This window comes from Alexandromys fortis, unplaced genomic scaffold, assembly GCF_014885135.2.
Source record: "Alexandromys fortis isolate MF-2015 unplaced genomic scaffold, M_Fortis_MF-2015_v1.1 scaffold_39, whole genome shotgun sequence".
NCBI lineage: Eukaryota > Metazoa > Chordata > Mammalia > Rodentia > Cricetidae > Alexandromys > Alexandromys fortis.
In genome coordinates, this window is record NW_026067918.1 from 1,848,956 (window position 1) to 1,868,583 (window position 19,628).

The 19,628-nt window shown below is 44.9% G+C and overlaps 1 protein-coding gene across 1 annotated transcript in view; it reads left to right on the plus strand.

Moving 5' to 3' along the window:
• Positions 1 to 19,628, plus strand: part of Gabrg3 (gamma-aminobutyric acid type A receptor subunit gamma3) — a 478,787-nt gene that overhangs the window by 322,363 nt on the left and 136,796 nt on the right. Inside the window, exons 4-5 of the mRNA XM_050140520.1 lie at positions 377 to 597; positions 2,259 to 2,341. Of these exons, the coding sequence (XP_049996477.1) occupies positions 377 to 597; positions 2,259 to 2,341 (304 nt within the window). The remainder of the gene's footprint in view (positions 1 to 376; positions 598 to 2,258; positions 2,342 to 19,628) is intronic.

Here is a 19,628-nt window from a genome sequence, read left to right on the forward strand (position 1 = left end):
CTATCATATTGCTTGCTGATAATGCCAACTAGGTGTTTGCTGGATGTAAATGCGTTCAGCCAGACAGTTCATCTGCTACTCGTGAAAGGGGGGAGTTGGGGGAGGGGGAAGTGAAAACATAGAAGAAAATTAAACTTTTGACAAAGACAGCAAAGCATATTGAAATTCAGTCTCCTTAAATCTCAGAAGCCCTGTGAAAGGGTTGCCTCCTTACAAGGAGGAGAGGACTCAGGAGCAGGACAAAGGGACCAGTTCACCTACCCTGTCACATGTCATAGATTTCCGGTTCCTAGGCACCTGCCTGTCTCCTTTCTCAGGCTCAAAGGCTTTGCTGATTGGCCGCAGATTAATAGAAAATCTCTTTTCTCTGTTTCAGGAATACCAAATTGATATCTTTTTTGCTCAGACCTGGACAGACAGCCGCCTTCGATTCAACAGCACCATGAAAATCCTCACTCTGAACAGCAACATGGTTGGCCTGATATGGATCCCAGACACCATCTTCCGAAACTCCAAGACTGCGGAGGCTCATTGGATCACCACACCCAACCAGCTCCTCAGAATCTGGAATGATGGGAAAATCCTGTACACATTACGGTAAGATGTTCTCTAGCTCTGTTTTGAGTTTTTAAAGCTGGCTTTATTGATGGAATCTAAGGTAGTATAACTTGCTGCGATACCTAGGAAGCACAAGTGAAAGAGAATGCATCTATTCAAGTCCAGACTTGTGAAAAGCAGGAGACCCTTCTGTCTCAAATGTTTGTCTGCTTGGAGCTCAGCAATGCAGAGTGTTCTCATGGAACACGGAGGACTACAGCAAGACCCCAGATGGGAGGCTCGCTGAGGATCAGATGGTCTCTCCGGGGTGCTGGTCCCCACTCATCTTTTGAGTGTCTCTATGGACTTACTTCTTGGGACATTAGCTTCCAAAGGCAGCATTTCCTTTATCTAAACAAACACATTAATTCTTCTGCAAGGTAGGTCACAGGTGCTAAGGAATGATGGACCTTAAAGAGGCCTCTTCCTAGAACCCAGAAACTCAAGTGAAAAGTCTGCCTCTTTAAAAGAAGAGGGAAAGGATTAAAAAGTAAAGTCAGAGGTGACCAGTTCTCCTACCCTATTCCAGGTTTAAGGTCCTAGGCACACACCCATCTCTTTCCCGGGCTACAAGGCATCTCAGATTGCCGATCAATTAAAGAAAAGCACCTTCCTTTGAAATATACTGCTTTCCCCCAGGCTCCCTTAAGCGCCTTTTCCTCATAGCTCCTCGCGTTCTCCTTCATTCCGTATTTATTATAGAGATTTTAATTATGAGTGATCCTGGCACGGAGGAGAAATTGTGATCCCTACCAACTAAGGTTTCCACGGCACCAAGAGACACATACTGACATCAAAATGTGAAGGCAACATCAAAGTCCAAGGGAAGGAAGTTTCCAGAAAGGGACCCACAGAAAGAACAACAAAGAGCCACAGCAGGGAAGTTTGGTGATGATACGGGCTAAGGAAGGCAGACATTATTCCAGGCTTCTCAGCAATCATACAGGGCTATGAAGGGGACTCAGAAGAGAAGCGCATCCTGAGGGAAACAGTACTGAGCCTGGCTGGTGCTCCATCTGTGATAGGCCTCTTGACACACAGGGAGCATGAAATGGACTCACATAGTACAGCTGCCGCCTGCCTGCACCAGTAGAGGGAGGTGTCCAAAGAAGAAATGCCGTGGAAGCGGAGGGATTTGGCTTAATGTCTGCATGGACCAACCTACCAGCTTAAAGTGGAAGGACTTCATTCAAACGAATTCAAACAGTGGCTTAGGATACAACAGCCATTCCCCCCCCCCCCCCGCACTGTGGCTTAGCTTGTATTTCTAGGTAACACCGGAGTTTTACTAGAATTTGCTCTGCTACTGATAGTTCAAAGCAAAGCAGAGCCAGGTAATGGTGGCGCAGGTCTTTAATCCCAGCACTCGGGAGACAGAGGCAGGCGGATTTCTGTGAGTTCGAGGCCAGCCTGGGTTCCAGGACAGGCTCCAAAGCTACAGAATAAAACCAATAAATAAATAAAAGCAAAACAGAGTAGCTCAGTAAGAAAGCAATCAAAAGCCGCCCCCCCAAAAGCGAACCAGAGTGAGGGAGACCCTGCTTCCTGACATTGCCCACCCATCTCCTCCTGGGGTACACACCCACCTTGGGATGCCTAACCCCATTGGTGGCCTTGGCTGTGTTGCTGCTGATCCCAAAGGATGCTGGTCTCTTCCGCAGGCTCACCATCAATGCAGAGTGCCAGCTGCAGCTGCACAACTTCCCCATGGATGCACACGCCTGCCCCCTGACCTTCTCTAGCTGTGAGTATGCAGGGGCTTTGCCCCTGAGTGGGCAGCTCTGGGGCTGGGACTGGTTGCTCTGGGTCTGGTTTCCGGCGGTCAGCCGCATTGTTGGTGACTGTGTTATTTCTTACACAACCAAAGAAAACCAGTAACAGTTGTGTCTCTGGCCATCAGGCTGGTTTGCTCTAGACTCCATGGCACAGAACCTTGTAAAACAGGTAGCTTTGATTAAGGAGGAAGTGACACTGTTCCTGGTGTGGTGATTGAAGGATTCAGAGGTTCATGGTGCATAATGAGCTGTGCCTATTTTTTGCAATCTTTTCTTGCATTTCTTAGGTTTAATATTGTAAAGATTTGCCTATTAATGAAGAAGGTCAGAGCCTCCCTTTGAATGTACTTGTGTATCTCCTGGACCAGATGGCGATTGGCTTGGATGATTCCTAACACTGAGTGCCTGCGCACACCCACAAGGAAATATCAAATATCAAATATCGTACAGAGCTTTTAAGGAAAGGGCAATATGGAAATACACCTATTGAATTTATGGTGGTTTGTTTTAAATGTATTCATCACACGTACTTACATATGTATGCAAGACTCAACAGACATTTAAATAACTGTATTGGCTTTCTTTAAAACTGAATATCAAGCATGCCTGGGAAGTCGGAGGGAGTCCCAGGCAGACAGACTGCTGGCGGCATCCAGGGACAGATGCACAGGAGAATTGGTTTTACGTTCAGGAAAATCCAAGATGCAACCCAGAATTGCACTGACCTCCTAGACTTGGTAAAAAAATGATCTCATATAAAGAACAGTTCTTAAGCAGCTAAATCTAAACTCAAGGTGTTTGTCGATGGCACACATGGCTGGTGACCAGCCCTTGAGTGTGCCTTGCTCTGGGGTGGTGAAGTTACACGCAGATCCCTTCGGGCAGTTGCTCTCTTTATTTGGAAGTCAGAGACTGGCAGACTCTGCGGCAGTCTTGTGAGCTGTTTGGGCACCCGTGGACGCACGGTGTGGTTCCGAGTGATCCATGCAGGCCCTATCTATCGCTGCCCTGCGGCTCCTGCGGCTCTTTCCAATATGTCAACTCATCTATCGAGTTTATAATTTAAGTGGTTATTCTATACTAATAGGCTTTCCATTTGCTCCTTTTTCCTAACCTCCTGCTCAAATTTCGGTTTCTTTACCAAATTTTCAGTGACTTCTCTTTTGAAAAATTCTCAAAAAGTAGTCATCTCTGTGGGGCCACCTTTGCACTACTAGTGGCTGAGTCATTTGTTAATTTGAATGAATGTTTCCTAGGACCCCTTCTCAGACTTTTCTATGTGAAGTGATCGAGGCCTTGTGCTTTCTTAGCTGGCATTGACCTGAACTCAATTCGCACCTGTCTTCACCTCCTTGCAAGTCATTCCTGTCCCCATCCCATGGTAATTGTTGATCTGGTTTGGGTCACTGCATGTTAGGGGCCTGGTCCAAAATTTCATAGCTAGTGTCTGGCCTCTGTCCCCCAGCAGGATGGAGCTGAGTCATGCAAACTGGCACATTATTTAATGCTTCCTTTTTCTAGACTTTAAAGTTTAAGCCGGAGAAGCTAGGCCGTGCATATGGTGTGAACTGAAGTTTATACATTCTTTCAATTTTAGGCTCCAGAACATCAGTTCATACGTTTGAAAAGCACTTTGACTCTTGCGTTCCTTCATGGGCAAGGGTGGGTAGAAGCCTCCTTTTAGAGAGTTCTTCAACAGGCCTCCAGCTGAGGGCTTTTTGCCCCTGGAATCTTACCTTCTGCCAGGGCCTGGCCTTGGGCCTTGCCTTGTTCCTTGCCTCGATGGATTCCTCAGGCTCCCTGAGGATGCCAGCAGAGATGGCAGGGTTCCAAGTGCTCCATCCCAGGCATCCCCTTACAGTCCTGTGTCTTCCTGTCTGTTTCCTTTAGACCCTCATGCTTGCCAAACTTACTTAACCGTTCTGCAGATGCTTCTAAGTCTTTCACTCCAGACCAGGATTATCCTGGCATGACGTTTGCTCTGTTTCTAGAGAGAAAATGCTTTTAGAGGTAAAAATAATTTTATTGTGTAAGAAAAGATATATCCCTGCTGGAACTAGTTAGTGATTAGGATAAAGTAGCAGGAAGCAGTCTGTTATAATTTGTGAGACCAGACATAATTAATTCTGTGTCTGATATAGAACAGTTGTGGAAGATGCTCACAGTGAATGTGCAAAAAAAATGAGTAACTGAGATATATATAGTGGTAAAAAGAGAAGATTTAAAAACGATTCTTTAAAGTATGTTCTCTGTGTGTTTCCGATGCATGTGTAGCTGCAAATCCATTATGGCTGCCAGAGGGTGCTATAGCCCCTTGGACTGGAGTTACAGGTGGCTGTGAGCTATACCGGGTGGGTTGTGGGAACTGAGCTTGGGTCTTCTGCAAGAACAGTGTTCACTCTTAACCGCTGAGCTGTCACCACGGTCCCTACGATCTCTGTCTTGAGGTTCTGTGTAGGAAAACAATTAAGCTAAAAGACAAAGCGTGTGCAAATGGCTACTGGTATTCCTTCTTTACAGTTACTTTGAATATAGTCTGTTTCCTTATTGGTTTTCTCTCGGGGAAATGTAAGTTTTATGAAAAATCTTCCTCTCTGCTCTGATGATGGATCAGAATATATTAACGTGAAGGTTGTTTCCTTTGTGGTTTTAATTTCCAGAAGCTGCATGGCCTGTGAAACGTTGCCTGAGCTGGTGCGCTGCACCTACCAAGGGCGAGCGCTTCTCAGCCGCCCACAGGGCAGATGCGTCCAGATGGACGTTTTGTTAAGCTGAACTCACCCTAAATGGCAGGTGTGGCGACTGCCGCTACCATACCAAGCACCGTCACTCAGAAGCAAAGTGTTCTTCAGTGCCGGTTTTGCGCACTGCGATTACAGGGTTTGTTGCTTGCTTTGGATGCTGCTCTTGCTCAGAGTCACCGGAGAGAGCCACGGGGATGCAATAGCCTGGGGAAGACCCGTGATTTCTGAAAGGTGTTTTAAAATTGTGTGTTCCACTCTCCTAAGGTATAAAAAAATTTGTCTAGCCATCCTAAGAAATTGTGTGTGTATGTGTGTGGTATGTGTGTGTGTGGTGTGGTGAGTGTGGTGTGTGTGTATGTGGTGTGTGCGTGGCGTGTAATGAGTGTGGAAGGGAGGAACAGCAAGTGTGTGAATTCACTTCTCTCTTCCCTTCTTATGAGTTCCTTTCTTCACTGATTTGTCTCATTAATCCTCTGTGGGTTTCTATTATAATTTAAAAATGAAACAAATATTACAGTCATTTAAGCAAAGGTGATACGCAGAGGGAGCATAAGTCATTAAAGCAGCTATAAACCATCGGCAGTTAGTAAATGCAAGATGAGATCAGGAAGTGCCGTCGCTACAGATGATAGAAGAAAGGCTGACATCCAGAGAAGCGGCAAGAATGTCGAAGACAGCCGACATTCTGAAGATGGGGATACAAGATGGCAGAAATGGAAAAGAATTTGGAGGTTTCTTCAAAACTAAAACCATACTAGAAGGACTAAGTATTGTATAATTAGAGATTAGACCCTGAGAAGCAAAGTATATAATTGTGTAATCATGAAGATCTATCTAAGGGTATTCACAAAGACCTACCTATGGAGATTCATGAAGACCTACCTATGGATATTCATGATGACCTACCTATGATATTCATGATGACCTTGGATATTCATGAAGACCTACCTATGGATATTCATGAAGACCTATTTAAGGATATTCATGAAGACCTACCTATGGATATTCATGAAGACCTACCTATGGATATTCATGAAGATCTATCTAAGGATATTCATGATGATCTACCTATGGATATTCATGAAGATCTATCTAAGGATATTCATGAAGACCTACCTATAAATATTCATGAAGACTTACCTATAGATATTCATGAAGACCTACCTATGGATATTCATGAAGACCTACCTATGGAGATTCATGAAGACCTACCTGTAGAGATTCATGAAGACATACCTATGGATATTCAGAACATTATTGCTTTTCATTCCTAGACACAGATTCTTTGTGTACACCAAGTCTTCCTTGAACTTCAGTCTTCCTCAGTTTCTCAGTCCTGGGGCTACAGACATACACCATCTCATTTTGCCCAGCTGTAATACCAGCCCATAATGGAAAACATTTTCATACCTGTCAGTGCACGGGCTGCTGGGAGAGTCGATCTTAGATCCTTACACTGGACAACTCAGCAACCAAAGTAAGCCAACTACTGGTTTGTACAACAAGATGGTTGGGCTACCCCGGGATTTATGTTAAATGAAAATAATCCCCAGTGCCACTCATGTGTGGTCTTCAGTATTCTTTAAGTGATGGGGAAGTACAAGCCAGGGTAGAATAGTTGATTGAATCTAAAGAAATGCAGGCTTAATAATAGGAAGGCATCCTGTTATTGAACAGAAATCTTTAATTTTATTAAGATAATAATGCTCTGCAAAGATTGAAAGTTAGTGCTAAAATCTTTTTTTCCTTTTTTTTAATTTATTTATTAAAGATTTCTGTCTCTTCCCCACCGCCGCCTCCCCTTCCCCTCCCCCTCCCCCAATCAAGTCCCCCTCCCTCGTCAGCCCAAAGAGCAATCAGGGTTCTCTGCCCTGTGGGAAGTCCAAGGACCACCCTCCTCCATCCAGGTCTAGTAAGGTGAGCATCCAAACTGCCTAGGCTCCTACAAAGCCAATAGGTGCAGTAGGATCAAAAACCCATTGCCATTGTTCTTGAGGTCTCAGTAGTCCTCATTGTCCACTATGTTCAGCGAGACCGGTTTTAACCCAGGCTTTTTCAGACCCAGGCCAGCTGGCCTTGGTGAGTTCCCGATAGAACATCCCCATTGTCTCAGTGTGTGGGTGCACCCCTCGCGGTCCTGAGTTCCTTGCTCGTGCTCTCTCTCCTTCTGCTCCTGATTTGGACCTTGAGATTTCAGTCCGGTGCTCCAATGTGGGTCTCTGTCTCTGTCTCCTTTCATCGCCTGATGAAGGTTAATATTCAGGAGGATGCCTATATGTTTTTCTTTGGGTTCTCCTTCTTATTTAGCTTCTCTAAGAACCCGAATTATAGGCTCAATGTCCTTTATTTATGGCTAGAAACCAAATATGAGTGAGTACATCCCATGTTCCTCTTTTTGGGTCTGGCTTACCTCACTCAGGATGGTGTTTTCTATTTCCATCCATTTGCCTGCAAACTTCAAGAAGTCCTTGTTTTTTACTGCTGAGTAGTACTCTAATATGTATATATTCCATACTTTCTTCATCCATTCTTCAATTGAAGGGCATCTAGGTTGTTTCCAGGTTCTGGCTATTACAAACAATGCTGCTATGAACATAGTAGAGCATATACTTTTGTTGTATGAAAGGCCTCTCTTGGGTATATTCCCAAGAGTGGTATTGCTGGGTCCATGGGTAGGTTGATCCCGAATTTCCTGAGAAACCTCCACACTGCTTTCCAGAGTGGTTGCACAAGTTTGCATTCCCACCAGCAATGGATGAGTGTACCCCTTTCTCCACATCCTCTCCAGCAAAGGCTATCATTGGTGTTTTTGATTTTAGCCATTCTGACAGGTGTAAGATGGTATCTTAAAGTTGGCTTGATTTGCATTACCCTGATCACTAAGGAAGTTGAGCATGACCTTAGGTGTCTTTTGGCCATTTGAACTTCTTCCGTTGAGAGATCTCTGTTCAGCTCAGTGCCCCCATTTTATAATTGGGTTGATTAGCCTTTTACAGTCTAGTTTCTTGAGTTCTTTATATATTTTGGAGATGAGATCTTTGTCAGTTGCGGGGTTGGTGAAGATTTTCTCCCAGTCAGTGGGTTGCCTTTCCGTACCTGATTTTCAATAAAGGAGCTAAAAGTATACAATGGAAAAAAGAGAGCATCTTCAACACATTGTGCTGGCAAAACTTGATGTCAATCTGTAGAAGAATGAAAATAGATCCATATCTATCACCATGCACAAAACTCAAGTCCAAGTGGATTAAAGACCTCAATATCAGTCTGAACACACTGAACCTGATAGAAGAGAAAGTGGGAAGTACTCTACAACATGTGGGCACAGGAGACCACTTCCTACGTATAACTCCAGCAGCACAGACAGTAAGGGCCTCATTGAATAAATGGGACAGTCCTGACACTGAGAAGCTTCTGTAAAGCAAAGGACACTGTCGCTAAGATAGTGCTAAAATCTTCAAAAGAAAAAAAATGCAAAAACTCCAGAATGACCCAAATATTCTTTTTTGAGGAACAAATTATATGCCTTATGCATGTGGTTTCAAACTTACTAATTGGCTACAATAACCAAGACAGAAAGATATACATATATAATCTTGGAATGAAACTGAAGTCCTGAAATTTAGAAAGTACATTTTTACCAAAACTGTTTGATAAAAGTACCGCAATAATTCAATGGGGAAGGGTGGCCTTTCCACCAACGCCATTGAGATGCGGGGCTGTGTATATGCCAAAGGAGGAAGCTGTACTCCAAAGCCAAGCCATGAGGCCTTTGGAGGATAGCAAGTGTGGGTCTTTGTGACTGTGGGTTAGCTGATGGTGGCTCAGCTCTGGAGCCAGAAGTATGAACGACAAAGGAAAAAAAAGACTGTGTTGAAAACTGTGCCACCTCCAAGGACACCATCAAGATAGTGAAAGGCCAGCCTCCAGGAAAAAAAGAGATAGCTGTGTGTCATACATCTGAAATCTCATTCAGTGGGGGAAGTTGTACGCCTGGGAGAAATGGCATCTGGTTAGTGATCCCAGGTGCACTGCTCTGTGCAGTTATGAGAAATGTCTCTAAAGGTAGGAAATAAGTTAACCTGTTGTTGGCCAGGAATTAATCCCCCTATAACAGTTAATCTCACATTTATCAAAATTGTCTGAATGTCAAATGTATGTTGTTTTCCTCTTAAGTGTGCTTCAAGAAGGAGATACCTATGCTCTAAAGTAGCAAATGTCCATCAGCATTCCACGTTAGCCTCCAGGAGACATCAGGGAGCGGTGGGGACTCTACCCGGCTTCGTATTACAACTGTGAGGTGGTTATTCTTCAGTGTTAGCCAATTCCAGCAAAAACAGTATGATGCTGTGAGATTGTGTCTCCTCGGAACGTCAGGTGCTATACCCATAGAGAGTCACTAACGTGGCTTCCTAAATCTGAGCTGAACAGAGAAGGCCAATAGCCATGCTAACATACGTGGGGAAAGCTCAAGGGGCATGGAGCCTACCCAAAGAGCTGCAGACATCCAAGGATGCTGAGAGTGGAGAAACAGTCTGCTGCAGAGAAGAGCACTGGAAACATACAGGTAGCGTTATACAGACTGAGCAGGTGGTATTTACATATAGGAAAAAACTATATATATATATATATACATATATATATATACCCACACATACATATAAATGTTTATACACACATACACATATATGCTCAAATATGTACTTAATAACAATTAAATCAAAAAGAGGCCAGGAATTTGAAAGGGCTCAAGGATGGATATTGGAAGGGTTTGGCTGGAGGAAAGGGAGCAGGGAAGTGATGTAGTTGCATTGTAATTTCAAAAAGATTGAAGAAAATTAAGATTAAAACTATTTTGTTAGATTAATTTAATTTTTAACAGAATACAGTATCCTGAGGTTTTCTAGAAATGCTTACATTATTTTTTAAAACTGGCGTTACGTTTAGGAGTATTCAGTGCATAACTGCAACATTTCAAGCTTGGGAACCGGGTCCCCTCCTCCGCACGCTCTACTGGCCAGGCGCTCTCCGTTTACTCACTGAGAGGTTTCATGGCTCCTAACTTCTAATTTATCATGCTCAGATTCATGTCTCTTATTCCTTCACAATGCCTCTTGGCCAGCGCTACCCTTTAAAGATACACTGCATGCCATAGCTAGAGACAAATTAAATCAGTTTTAACACTACGTTTCACTCAGTCCATCTTCCTAAAACATTGTCATTTTGATAGGGAATTAACGTGAAAACCCTAGTGGGTTTTCATATCCTAGGACAAGCTACGTTATGATGAAATCGCAGGAATCAGATCCTGTACCACTGGCCCACACCTGCTCCCTACAGGGGTTGTCCAGAGATGAGAGTCACCTCTACAGACTGCCCTTAAATCAGGCAGCCTGGGCATGAGCCAGCTTCATCACCGCACAATGCTGGCATCTCTCCACGCCAACTAGCAATATTTCAGTTCCTCTGTAGCCTATGCCTGGCTCAGGCTGCTCTGTGGTGAGTGTCCTGGCTGGGGCTGAAGCAGCTCTCACCAAACAAGCCATGTAGTTCCAAACCTGATTATTTTCACATCAGTTTCTAGTTCTAACGTCCCCGTACTCCTCACTGATTTTTGTCATCCTCAGAGTCTTGTGAGCCCTTCGTGAAATTGATCTTGACTAACTGCTCATAACCCCACATGCATGTGCATGCATGTGTTTAATAGAAGCCCCAAACACCTTCAGGAAGCCTGGTGATTTAGCTTGCTAAACCCCTACATCCTCTTTCACTCTTGGATGCAGGCTAATGAAGTGAAGATAGTATATTCTAGGCAGAACTGCACATTACAGTGCTCTTTTATCATGGAAATTGAGATATTTTACTAATTGTGATAGACGCTAAATGAAGATGCCCCCTTAGTATCCACAGAGAATTGTTTGAAGTCCCTCTCCGCAGGACATAAAACACTGTACCCCTCAAACTTTCCATGTAAAATGACACAAGAGGGGCACATCAGCATAGGTCAGCACGACTCATCCTTTATGTCATCTCTAGATGATCTGTCTTTCCTACAGGCCTTGATTCTGTGACAGAATTGCTGAGAACCAAAGCCACGCAAAGAAGGAAGGCTTTATTTTGGCTGTGCTTGAGAATGCTGTCTATAATAGAAGGGAAGTCACAGCGGCAGAGCATGAAAGGAGAAGTGGTCACATTGCATCTGCAGGTACAGTGCAGAGAGATGGGTGCCGGTGCCCATGTGTCTCTGCAACTCAGGACACAGCCTAGTGAATGCTGCTGTGCACATTCGGGGTAGGTCTTACTCCCTTAGTTAGTACTTTCTGAAAATACAGCCACACCCAGAAGCTTATCTTCTAGCTGATTCTAAATCTTGTGGAGTTCACCATTAGAGTTAGCCAGCCCAAGCCCACCCTTTGCCAGTTTGACACCCAAACATCACTTTTAAACCGCAACCTTCCACCTCTGATCCTTGTAGACTCATGGCTGTCTTATAATGCAAAATACATTCAATCCTATCTCAGTCTCCATAGTCTTTAATAGTTTTGGCAATGTCTGAGAGTCCAAAGTCTCTTCTGAGACTCACAGGAATGTAACCTTGAGCTCTGATAAAATAAAAAGCCGCATACTTCCAATACACAGTGGCACAGAGTAAACATTGCCAGACCCAACTGGAAGAATGGGACATAGTAAGGGCAGACCATATTAAAGCAAGATTATAATACAAGAGGAAAAATGCCAAACCCTACAGCTCTGTGTCTGGCATTTGGGGTGCCACCAGGATTGGGTAGTCTTACCCTTCCTTTTTTAAAGTACTTGTAATCCTCGCAACTTAATAGACTCATGCAATGTCATGACAGGACCTCCTCACGGGAATCAGATCGTGCTGCATGCTACCAGGCCTTAGAAGTTTTCTAGGAGCTTGGGGAAAGCTTTCCCATGGCCCTGGAACTCTTCCATCATTCATGCTTGTGAACCTGCTGCTGTGTGGATGATGCTGCCTTATTCACATCTCTGCATGGCTCTGGGAGGGATGTCGGCATGGGGGATGCTGCTCAAGGCATCTCCGAGGGTGTATGGTCCAAACTAAGTGCTTAGTACCCAGTGAGGTGGGCCATTAAACTAGCTGTGGTTCCCAGTGTGGGTGCTTCCCTCCCACGGTTTCTGACCTGTGAAAGAGAGAACAAGTGTTCTTTGAGCAAATCATCAAAAAGCCCATGACAGCCCATGCCAGCAGAGACCCTATTGCAAAGGAGGGCATGTGTTCCTTCCACGAGGCAGACAGTCTTCCAAGCTGGGTGTTCACCAGCATCAGAGCCAACCAGACATGTGGACTCTGAACTCCCAGTACCAGGGAAGCCAACCACATTATCGAGTTCACTTGAATTGGGCAGCTGGGCAAATATCCGAGCACATTTCCGAGATATGGCAGAGTCCCCTGGTCCTGTGCATGAAGACCAAGATGCTGCCTGGGTTTTCTGTCAAGAGCCACACTCGCCCACCGTGAGTTATGGGAGTTGTAGTCTCAGCCATTACTCTGTTTGTCTACCACACGCAGAACTGATCATCTGGCCATTCCTGACTTCTTTCTGCCCCTGACATACCATCTTTGAAGATGTGCATGTCTATCTGATATTTCATTCCAGCTTCAGTGGGCAGACATGCACAAATCTTATGTCATGGCTGAGAGGAAGCCCGGTGCCTGCCGTTGCCCTGAGCTTGGCACATGTGCCTTGTCTGGTAAAATGGCAACTCCAGCCATCATGAATGACTTAGTGAAGGTTCATTGCTTTCTCTACCCTACACAATATTCCTGTGTTATCTGCCACAGCTGGGCAGTCCCTTGGTGGACCCCAGACACAGTATAGAAACCTCCAGTGTCAGCCACACTCACCCCTGTGTGTGACACTAGTGGCTACATTGTTGTCTGATGTAGGAGCCTGTTAGGAGTATCTCTCACTTAAGTGAGATACTCCATCAGAATGTAACTTGCTATCTTCTGCCACTGGGGACGGGCCTTAAAGGGGTTTTGACAGGTAACAAAAGTTGTGTGCTCAAATTAGGGATGCTAATACGCCACTCCCTCCTCTTAGTCGGTGTTGCCCCCTCTCATGGTGTATGATTAAGGAAGAAAGTGTTACCTGTGACATCAACGATGGATACAGGACTGTTGTTGACTTTCAGCTCTCCATAGAGCTGCTGACCGGAAGGAAACTCTGGGTCGTGGCATCACTAAGACACTTGGCCCATCAAAGTCAAATGTTGCAGAATGAACCAAGTCAGAAAACAAAGTCATGTTTCTTATATTCCTTAGAGCAGATGTGAAAGTTTATTTAAAAAGTCACCAGACCTTTAGCAGGCAACAGCAGCCGCAGTGCTCGCCTCGGGTCTTCTGGGTGATAGTACTTAGACACTGTCTGCTTTTCATGCAGCCAAATCCAAGCAATGTCGAGAAACCCTGGGGCATACAGGAAAGAAACCAGGGGGAAAAAAAAAAGCTGCTTGCCGATCCTACAGTTTTCAGAACCCTCACAGTCATTTTTACTTGGTATTTACCTTTGGAAAACTTTGAAAACAGACTCAGTGGAGCAAGCCTTCCTGTTTGTGGAGAAGCTTGGAGCGAGCGGGTGCAGTGTTGAGAGACAGAGGCTGTGTGCCTCGAGGACTCTTAAGCCAGAGGTAGGAACCTGGCCAGCACCCCACTGAGCATTGCCTGTCTGTGCTCCGGGACTGTTTGTATGTGTGCCTTTCCAGGAAGACTTTAATTTGTGTGATCGGAAAGGATGAGAGAAGTTGAATCCCAGCTTAGATTGCGGAGGGGAAAGGCGGGTTTGTCTTTCTAATTCTTTATAGGTTTTGTCCTTTATTCCATACTTGTTCTCTTTCTACTTTATCCAAAGTCTTAACAGGAAATATTTTTGTTTGGTTTTGCATGTGTGTGTGTACATGCATGTGTGCGTGTGTACGTGCGTACATGCATGCATGTGCACGTGCGTGTGTGTGTGTGTGTGTGTGTGTGTGTGTGTGTGTGTGAAATTAAAATGGATGGTCTCCAGCTACACCGCTTCTCGTCTCTGGTGTTTCTGCTGATGGCATGTGTACTTTTTCAAATAAGATGTCAGCACCTTTAAAATAAAGGTGGAACCCAATAAAGTTCTCTGGGTCAGCCCACCCCACATAATAATCAACCGAGTGCTCGAAACAAAGCCCTCTCTTTCCACCCGGCTGTAACCAAGTGGTTCTAGAATGTTCCAGAAATGACTTGTCCCACCCAATCTCAGTCATTTCCTTCTTACACATCACCCTGGTGGCCTAAGTTTTCTTCCTGGAGAGGTGAGGCCACCTGGGTGTATTCCCTTTGGACGGTGCTGAGGGTTCAATGCCATAGGACAGCGTACTGATGCCGAGGGCCCTTTGATGATGGCAATCACAACTCTTGCTACTATCAGAGGAGGGGGGATGGAACCAAAATGAAATTCACCCAGAAGATGTGCATGCATCTCACTGGGCACAGCTCTGCTGCAGTAAACCATTTGTTTTGGTTGAAAAATTTCAAATCTATTGTACTGTTTTAGGCTTGATATCTATGTCATTTGTAACAGCGTTGAAGCTTGAGCAATCATTAGGAAAATATCACTGCGATTGCGGTGATGGCGCAGATGTCTGAGAAAGCTGGATGGCTTTCAGAGTTCTCAGAATAATTAACTGGGGAGAGAAGTCATTGTTAGTAAATCTCAAAGTGAGCCTGGGTGGCCAGGTTGCTGCCCTGTAGCCAGGGCCTGCTTATATCCCGCTCTCCTGATTGGCTGACCCAAGCACAGGGCCTCACAGTGATTAAAGCTGGACAGGCCTTATTGCTATAAATGTACTTCCTATCGGTCTGCAGAAAAACACCGTCCAGTGTACCTCCTAACAGACGCAAAAGCCGATTATGGACGAACGTGATCAAAGCGAATCTTCTGCTAGCTTGTGGGACTCACGTGTGATGAACGACTGTGCGTACAGCTCCTGCTTCCCAAGTCTGCCGTTTCCCTTAGCATGCCAACCTTCATCTCAGGGCGTGGCTTAGATAAGACAAGACGAGTCAGTGGCCAAAGCCAGTGGTCTCATCTAGGGCTTTCTAGAATACGCCACCTCCACTGTCAGCTCCACTTTTACTTTAACCAGTGCTTCTTGGTAAATGCTGGCTTGGTAAATTAGTGGTTTTGGAGTCTCCTTCAATAACCATGACTTCACTAACAGTGAACAGTTTGCTAGATTTTCAGTACTAGGCAAAATATTTATTGTTGGGTAGGTTGTAGATCCATTAGAGAGATGTTGATTGCTGCCAAGGTATGTCTGCTGCCGCTGCACCTTGTGTCCTGCTGGCTGTTGATGTGATTCACAGGTGTTAAAGTTGGGAAGGACTGTCATTGCCTCCTTCCTTTGGAAGGATGCTTGAGGCCTTCTGGTACCATAGAAGAAAGTCCTCAGGAAGAGGCGTCCAGGTAAGTCTCAGCTCAGGGATCTCTGGGCACTGTTTCTGAAGTGCATGGTGTCTTTGGCGATGCTCTTTTTCCATCTGCAGATGAGGGTAACCAAGGGCAACAGCAATAGGCTGTATGTTTTTGGAGTTTCATCAAGAGCAGTGGCCAGCAACATAAAAGAGGGTTTCTCATATCTGGTACGGGTGTGGCCTTTGGCTCTTGGAGGCAGAGCCATCTGCCAAGATGAGGAAAGTCTACTAAAACTGTATATGTGTATTGATACAGCAAACTGTGTGCCTTATAGGTTGTTGTCATTCTGGTCTTGTGGTGTTTGCTTTGTGTAGTTAATAGGACAATTCCCTGAGCCCTTTTCACAATCCATGATACTGCTTTACCCTCCTCCTTCTTCCTGCTGGCACCTCCTTTCCTCCCCCTTAAGGTGCTCCCCCTTTTTAGTTCCACTATCAGCTTATCAATATCATTCTCTTCCCCTCCACATTCCTCTGATTCTTCTGTATTTGCCCCCATCCCTTCCCTAAGGAGTCCCACTTTTCCGTTTCTCTTTTCAGATTATATGTATCCTGATATTCCCCCCTCTGTATCTCCTCAGCACCACCCTGCCATCCCGACCTGTCCAGTTTCACTTCCCTGTTCTCTGACTGGCAGTATACTCACATCTGAAGAGTTGGGGCTAGAAGCCTCCGATAAAAGAGGACACACAAGGAAGCCATGTGTATTTCTCTTTACTTATCTGGATACCTCGTACAATAGGGTCTATTCTACTGCCATCCATGTAGCTGCGAATTTCATACATTCACTTTCTTTACAGCTGAATAGTATTCTGCAGCATGTATGCACCATGTTTTCATTATCCATGAATCTATTATAGGACATTTTGGTTATTTCCACTTCCTAGCTATTGTGAGTAGAATAGCAATAGATGTGACTAAGCAAGTATCTATAACATAGGAAGTCAGGTCCTTTGGGTACCAGCTGAGGAATAGTATGGGTGGAACATGAGGTAGATACATTTTTAACTTTTTGATATTTCTCCATGCTGATTTCTATAGTGGCTGCATCAGTTTGCAATCCGACCAGCAGCGAATGAGGGCTCCCTGTACTCCACATTCCCTCCAGCATTTTTGTTGCTTGTTCCATTGATCTTTGCCATTCTGACTGGGATGAGGTGAAATCTCTAAGTTTCTTTGATTAATAGTTCCATAATTGCTGGGAATGATGAACTTTATATAGATAAATATAGAAATAGATACTTTTTAGCCATTTTTTTTTCTCCTTGGAGAACTCTCTGTTCAGGTCCCAGGCCCATTTTTTTAATAGGTTATTTGCTTTCTGTTTGGTTATTTGGGTCATTTTGTTGTTGTTGACTCTTTAGGTTCTGAGTTCTTTGTATATTCTTGACATTAAACCTCTGTCAGACATATAGCTGACAAAGATTCTCTCCCATTCTATGGCTTCCTTTTTACTGTCTGCATTGTTTCTTTAGGTGCACAGAAGCACTTTAGTTTCATGGAGTCCCACAAATTGTAGGCAAATAGAGTCCTCTACAAAAAGCAGTGTTTTAGGCTCTGAATAATCTCTCCAGCACTGTTACTTTTACTCGGGATTATTTTGGCTATCCAGGGTCTTTTGTGGTTCCATATGAATTATGCAATAGTTTGTTTTTTTAATTTCTGCAGAGACAGAAGTATAGATTTTGACTGGAATTGCATTGAATCTGAAAATAGCTTTTGGTAGAATGGTCATTTTTTATAGGGTTGATTCTACTAATCCTTGAGCATGGAACGTTAAAGATATTTTCTACCAAAATTATTTCCAAGGTCTACTTGTCTATTCTAGCACACCTGTTCTGTTCGGTTCTTTTGTCAACTTGACAGAAGCTAGAGTCATCTGAGAAGACAGAACCTGAATTAGGAAAAGATCTCCATCAGATTGACTTTTAGGCATGACTGTTGGACGTTTTCTTCATTCATGATTGATTTGGGAATATTCCAGCCCACTGTGGGTGGTGCAAGTCCTTGACAGATGGTTCTGAGTTGCGTTAAAAAAAAAAAAAAAAAAAAAAAAAAAACCGAACTGAGACAGCCAAGAGGACCAAGCCAATAAACAACAGTTGTCTACGGATTCTGCTTCAGTTTTTGCCTTGGGTCCCTGCCCTGCATCCCCTCAAGGATGGGCTGCAACCTGTGAGGTGAAGTAAACTCTTTACTCCCCAAGCTGCTTTCAGTTGTTGCCTGTATCACAGCAACAGAGAGTGAACAAGGAAAAAAAATGGTACCAGGAAGGTGTGATATAACTGTGACAGTCTGAACTGCTTTCTTTTGGGGGAGAATTGGGGTGTCATTTGGAACATTGAGCTGGAAGAGCTGTTGAAGTACTCTGAGGTTAACGGGCAGTTCTGTGAGAGCTTGGAAGACGAGAATGTTGAGGGCAGTGCAGACAGCGGGAGCTAGTTTATGACGTTTCAGTAGGAAGCGAAGACTTTGTCAGTGCCGTGAATGTGGTGTTCTGAATTAGCAGTCTGTTTCTGGTCAGTTGGAGCGAGGAATTGTCTGTGGGCGGCACAAGACCAGCCTAACTAAAGAGAAGCCTTTGTTTCACTGGGGCAGTTGAATCTAGTTGAATCTAGTTGCAAAATGAGTGGTGTCTAAGAAAAGACCAGCATCATTGAGGGGAAAATCCTCTGGGAGCATTTCCCAGGGTCAGAGCACAGAAGCTTGGTCCAGAGGAGACCAAGGCTGTATCTCCTGCTGGCAGCCAAACTTGGTAATGTGTGAGAGTCTCCCAGGTGGTATTGGTTTTGGCACCAGGAGAGATGCAAGGTTGAAGAGGTCATGGAGAGAAGCTAGCATTTGGCGCCCTGTGACAAGGCTGAATTCTGGAAGAGAGGCCAGGAGGTTATTAGTGGAGATGCAGCCTGTTGAGACCCCAAGATACTAAAGATGCCAGTTCCGTGGGATGACCACCAAGGACACTGGCAGGTGTGGCATGGAGTAAGCCTGAGCCTGGAAGACAATCTGTGCGTGTTGCAGGTTTCAGAGCTTGACCAGTTGAGTTGCTCAGACTCTTTGGGAGCCAGGCATTGAGCTCTCTATGTTATTAGGCTTTGGTTCTGCATTTCCTGGATTGTGACTGTTCCCTGTGACTTCCCTCTTAGAATAAGAAATTGCAAATAATTTTTGATTTTACAGGAGTCTACAGTTGGGACACTTTCAACTTTTAAAGAGATGTTGGATATTTTAAAGAGACTGGACTTCCAGACTGTTTGGATTGATTTTTAAGAGTCTAGGTCTTCTAAAAGTTATAATTTGTTTTATGTTGGAATACTGATTTTAAGATGAGATCTTGGGAATAACTCGGAAAGAAAGGGTTATCGGCTTAACAGTGATGCTTCTGTGCCAAGATGACAGGGGTTCAGTTGTATTGATTTGATACAAGCTAAGGTCACCTTGGAAAAGCAGACCAGGAAGCATCATTCTCTCCTTTCCTCTCCTCTTTTCTCCTCTCCTCTCCTCTCCTCTCCTCTCCTCTCCTCTCCTCTCCTCTCCTCTCCTCTCCTCTCCTCTCCTCTCCTCTCCTCTCCTCTCCTCTCCTCTCCTCTCCTCTCCTCTCCTCTCCTCTCCTCTCCTCTCCTCTCCTCTCCTCTCCTCTCCTCTCCTCTCCTCTCCTCTCCTCTCCTCTCCTCTCCTCTCCTCTCCTCTCCTCTCCTCTCCTCTCCTCTCCTCTCCTCTCCTCTCCTCTCCTCTCCTCTCCTCTCCTCTCCTCTCCTCTCCTCTCCTCTCCTCTCCTCTCCTCTCCTCTCCTCTCCTCTCCTCTCCTCTCCTCTCCTCTCCTCTCCTCTCCTCTCCTCTCCTCTCCTCTCCTCTCCTCTCCTCTCCTCTCCTCTCCTCTCCTCTCCTCTCCTCTCCTCTCCTCTCCTCTCCTCTCCTCTCCTCTCCTCTCCTCTCCTCTCCTCTCCTCTCCTCTCCTCTCCTCTCCTCTCCTCTCCTCTCCTCTCCTCTCCTCTCCTCTCCTCTCCTCTCCTCTCCTCTCCT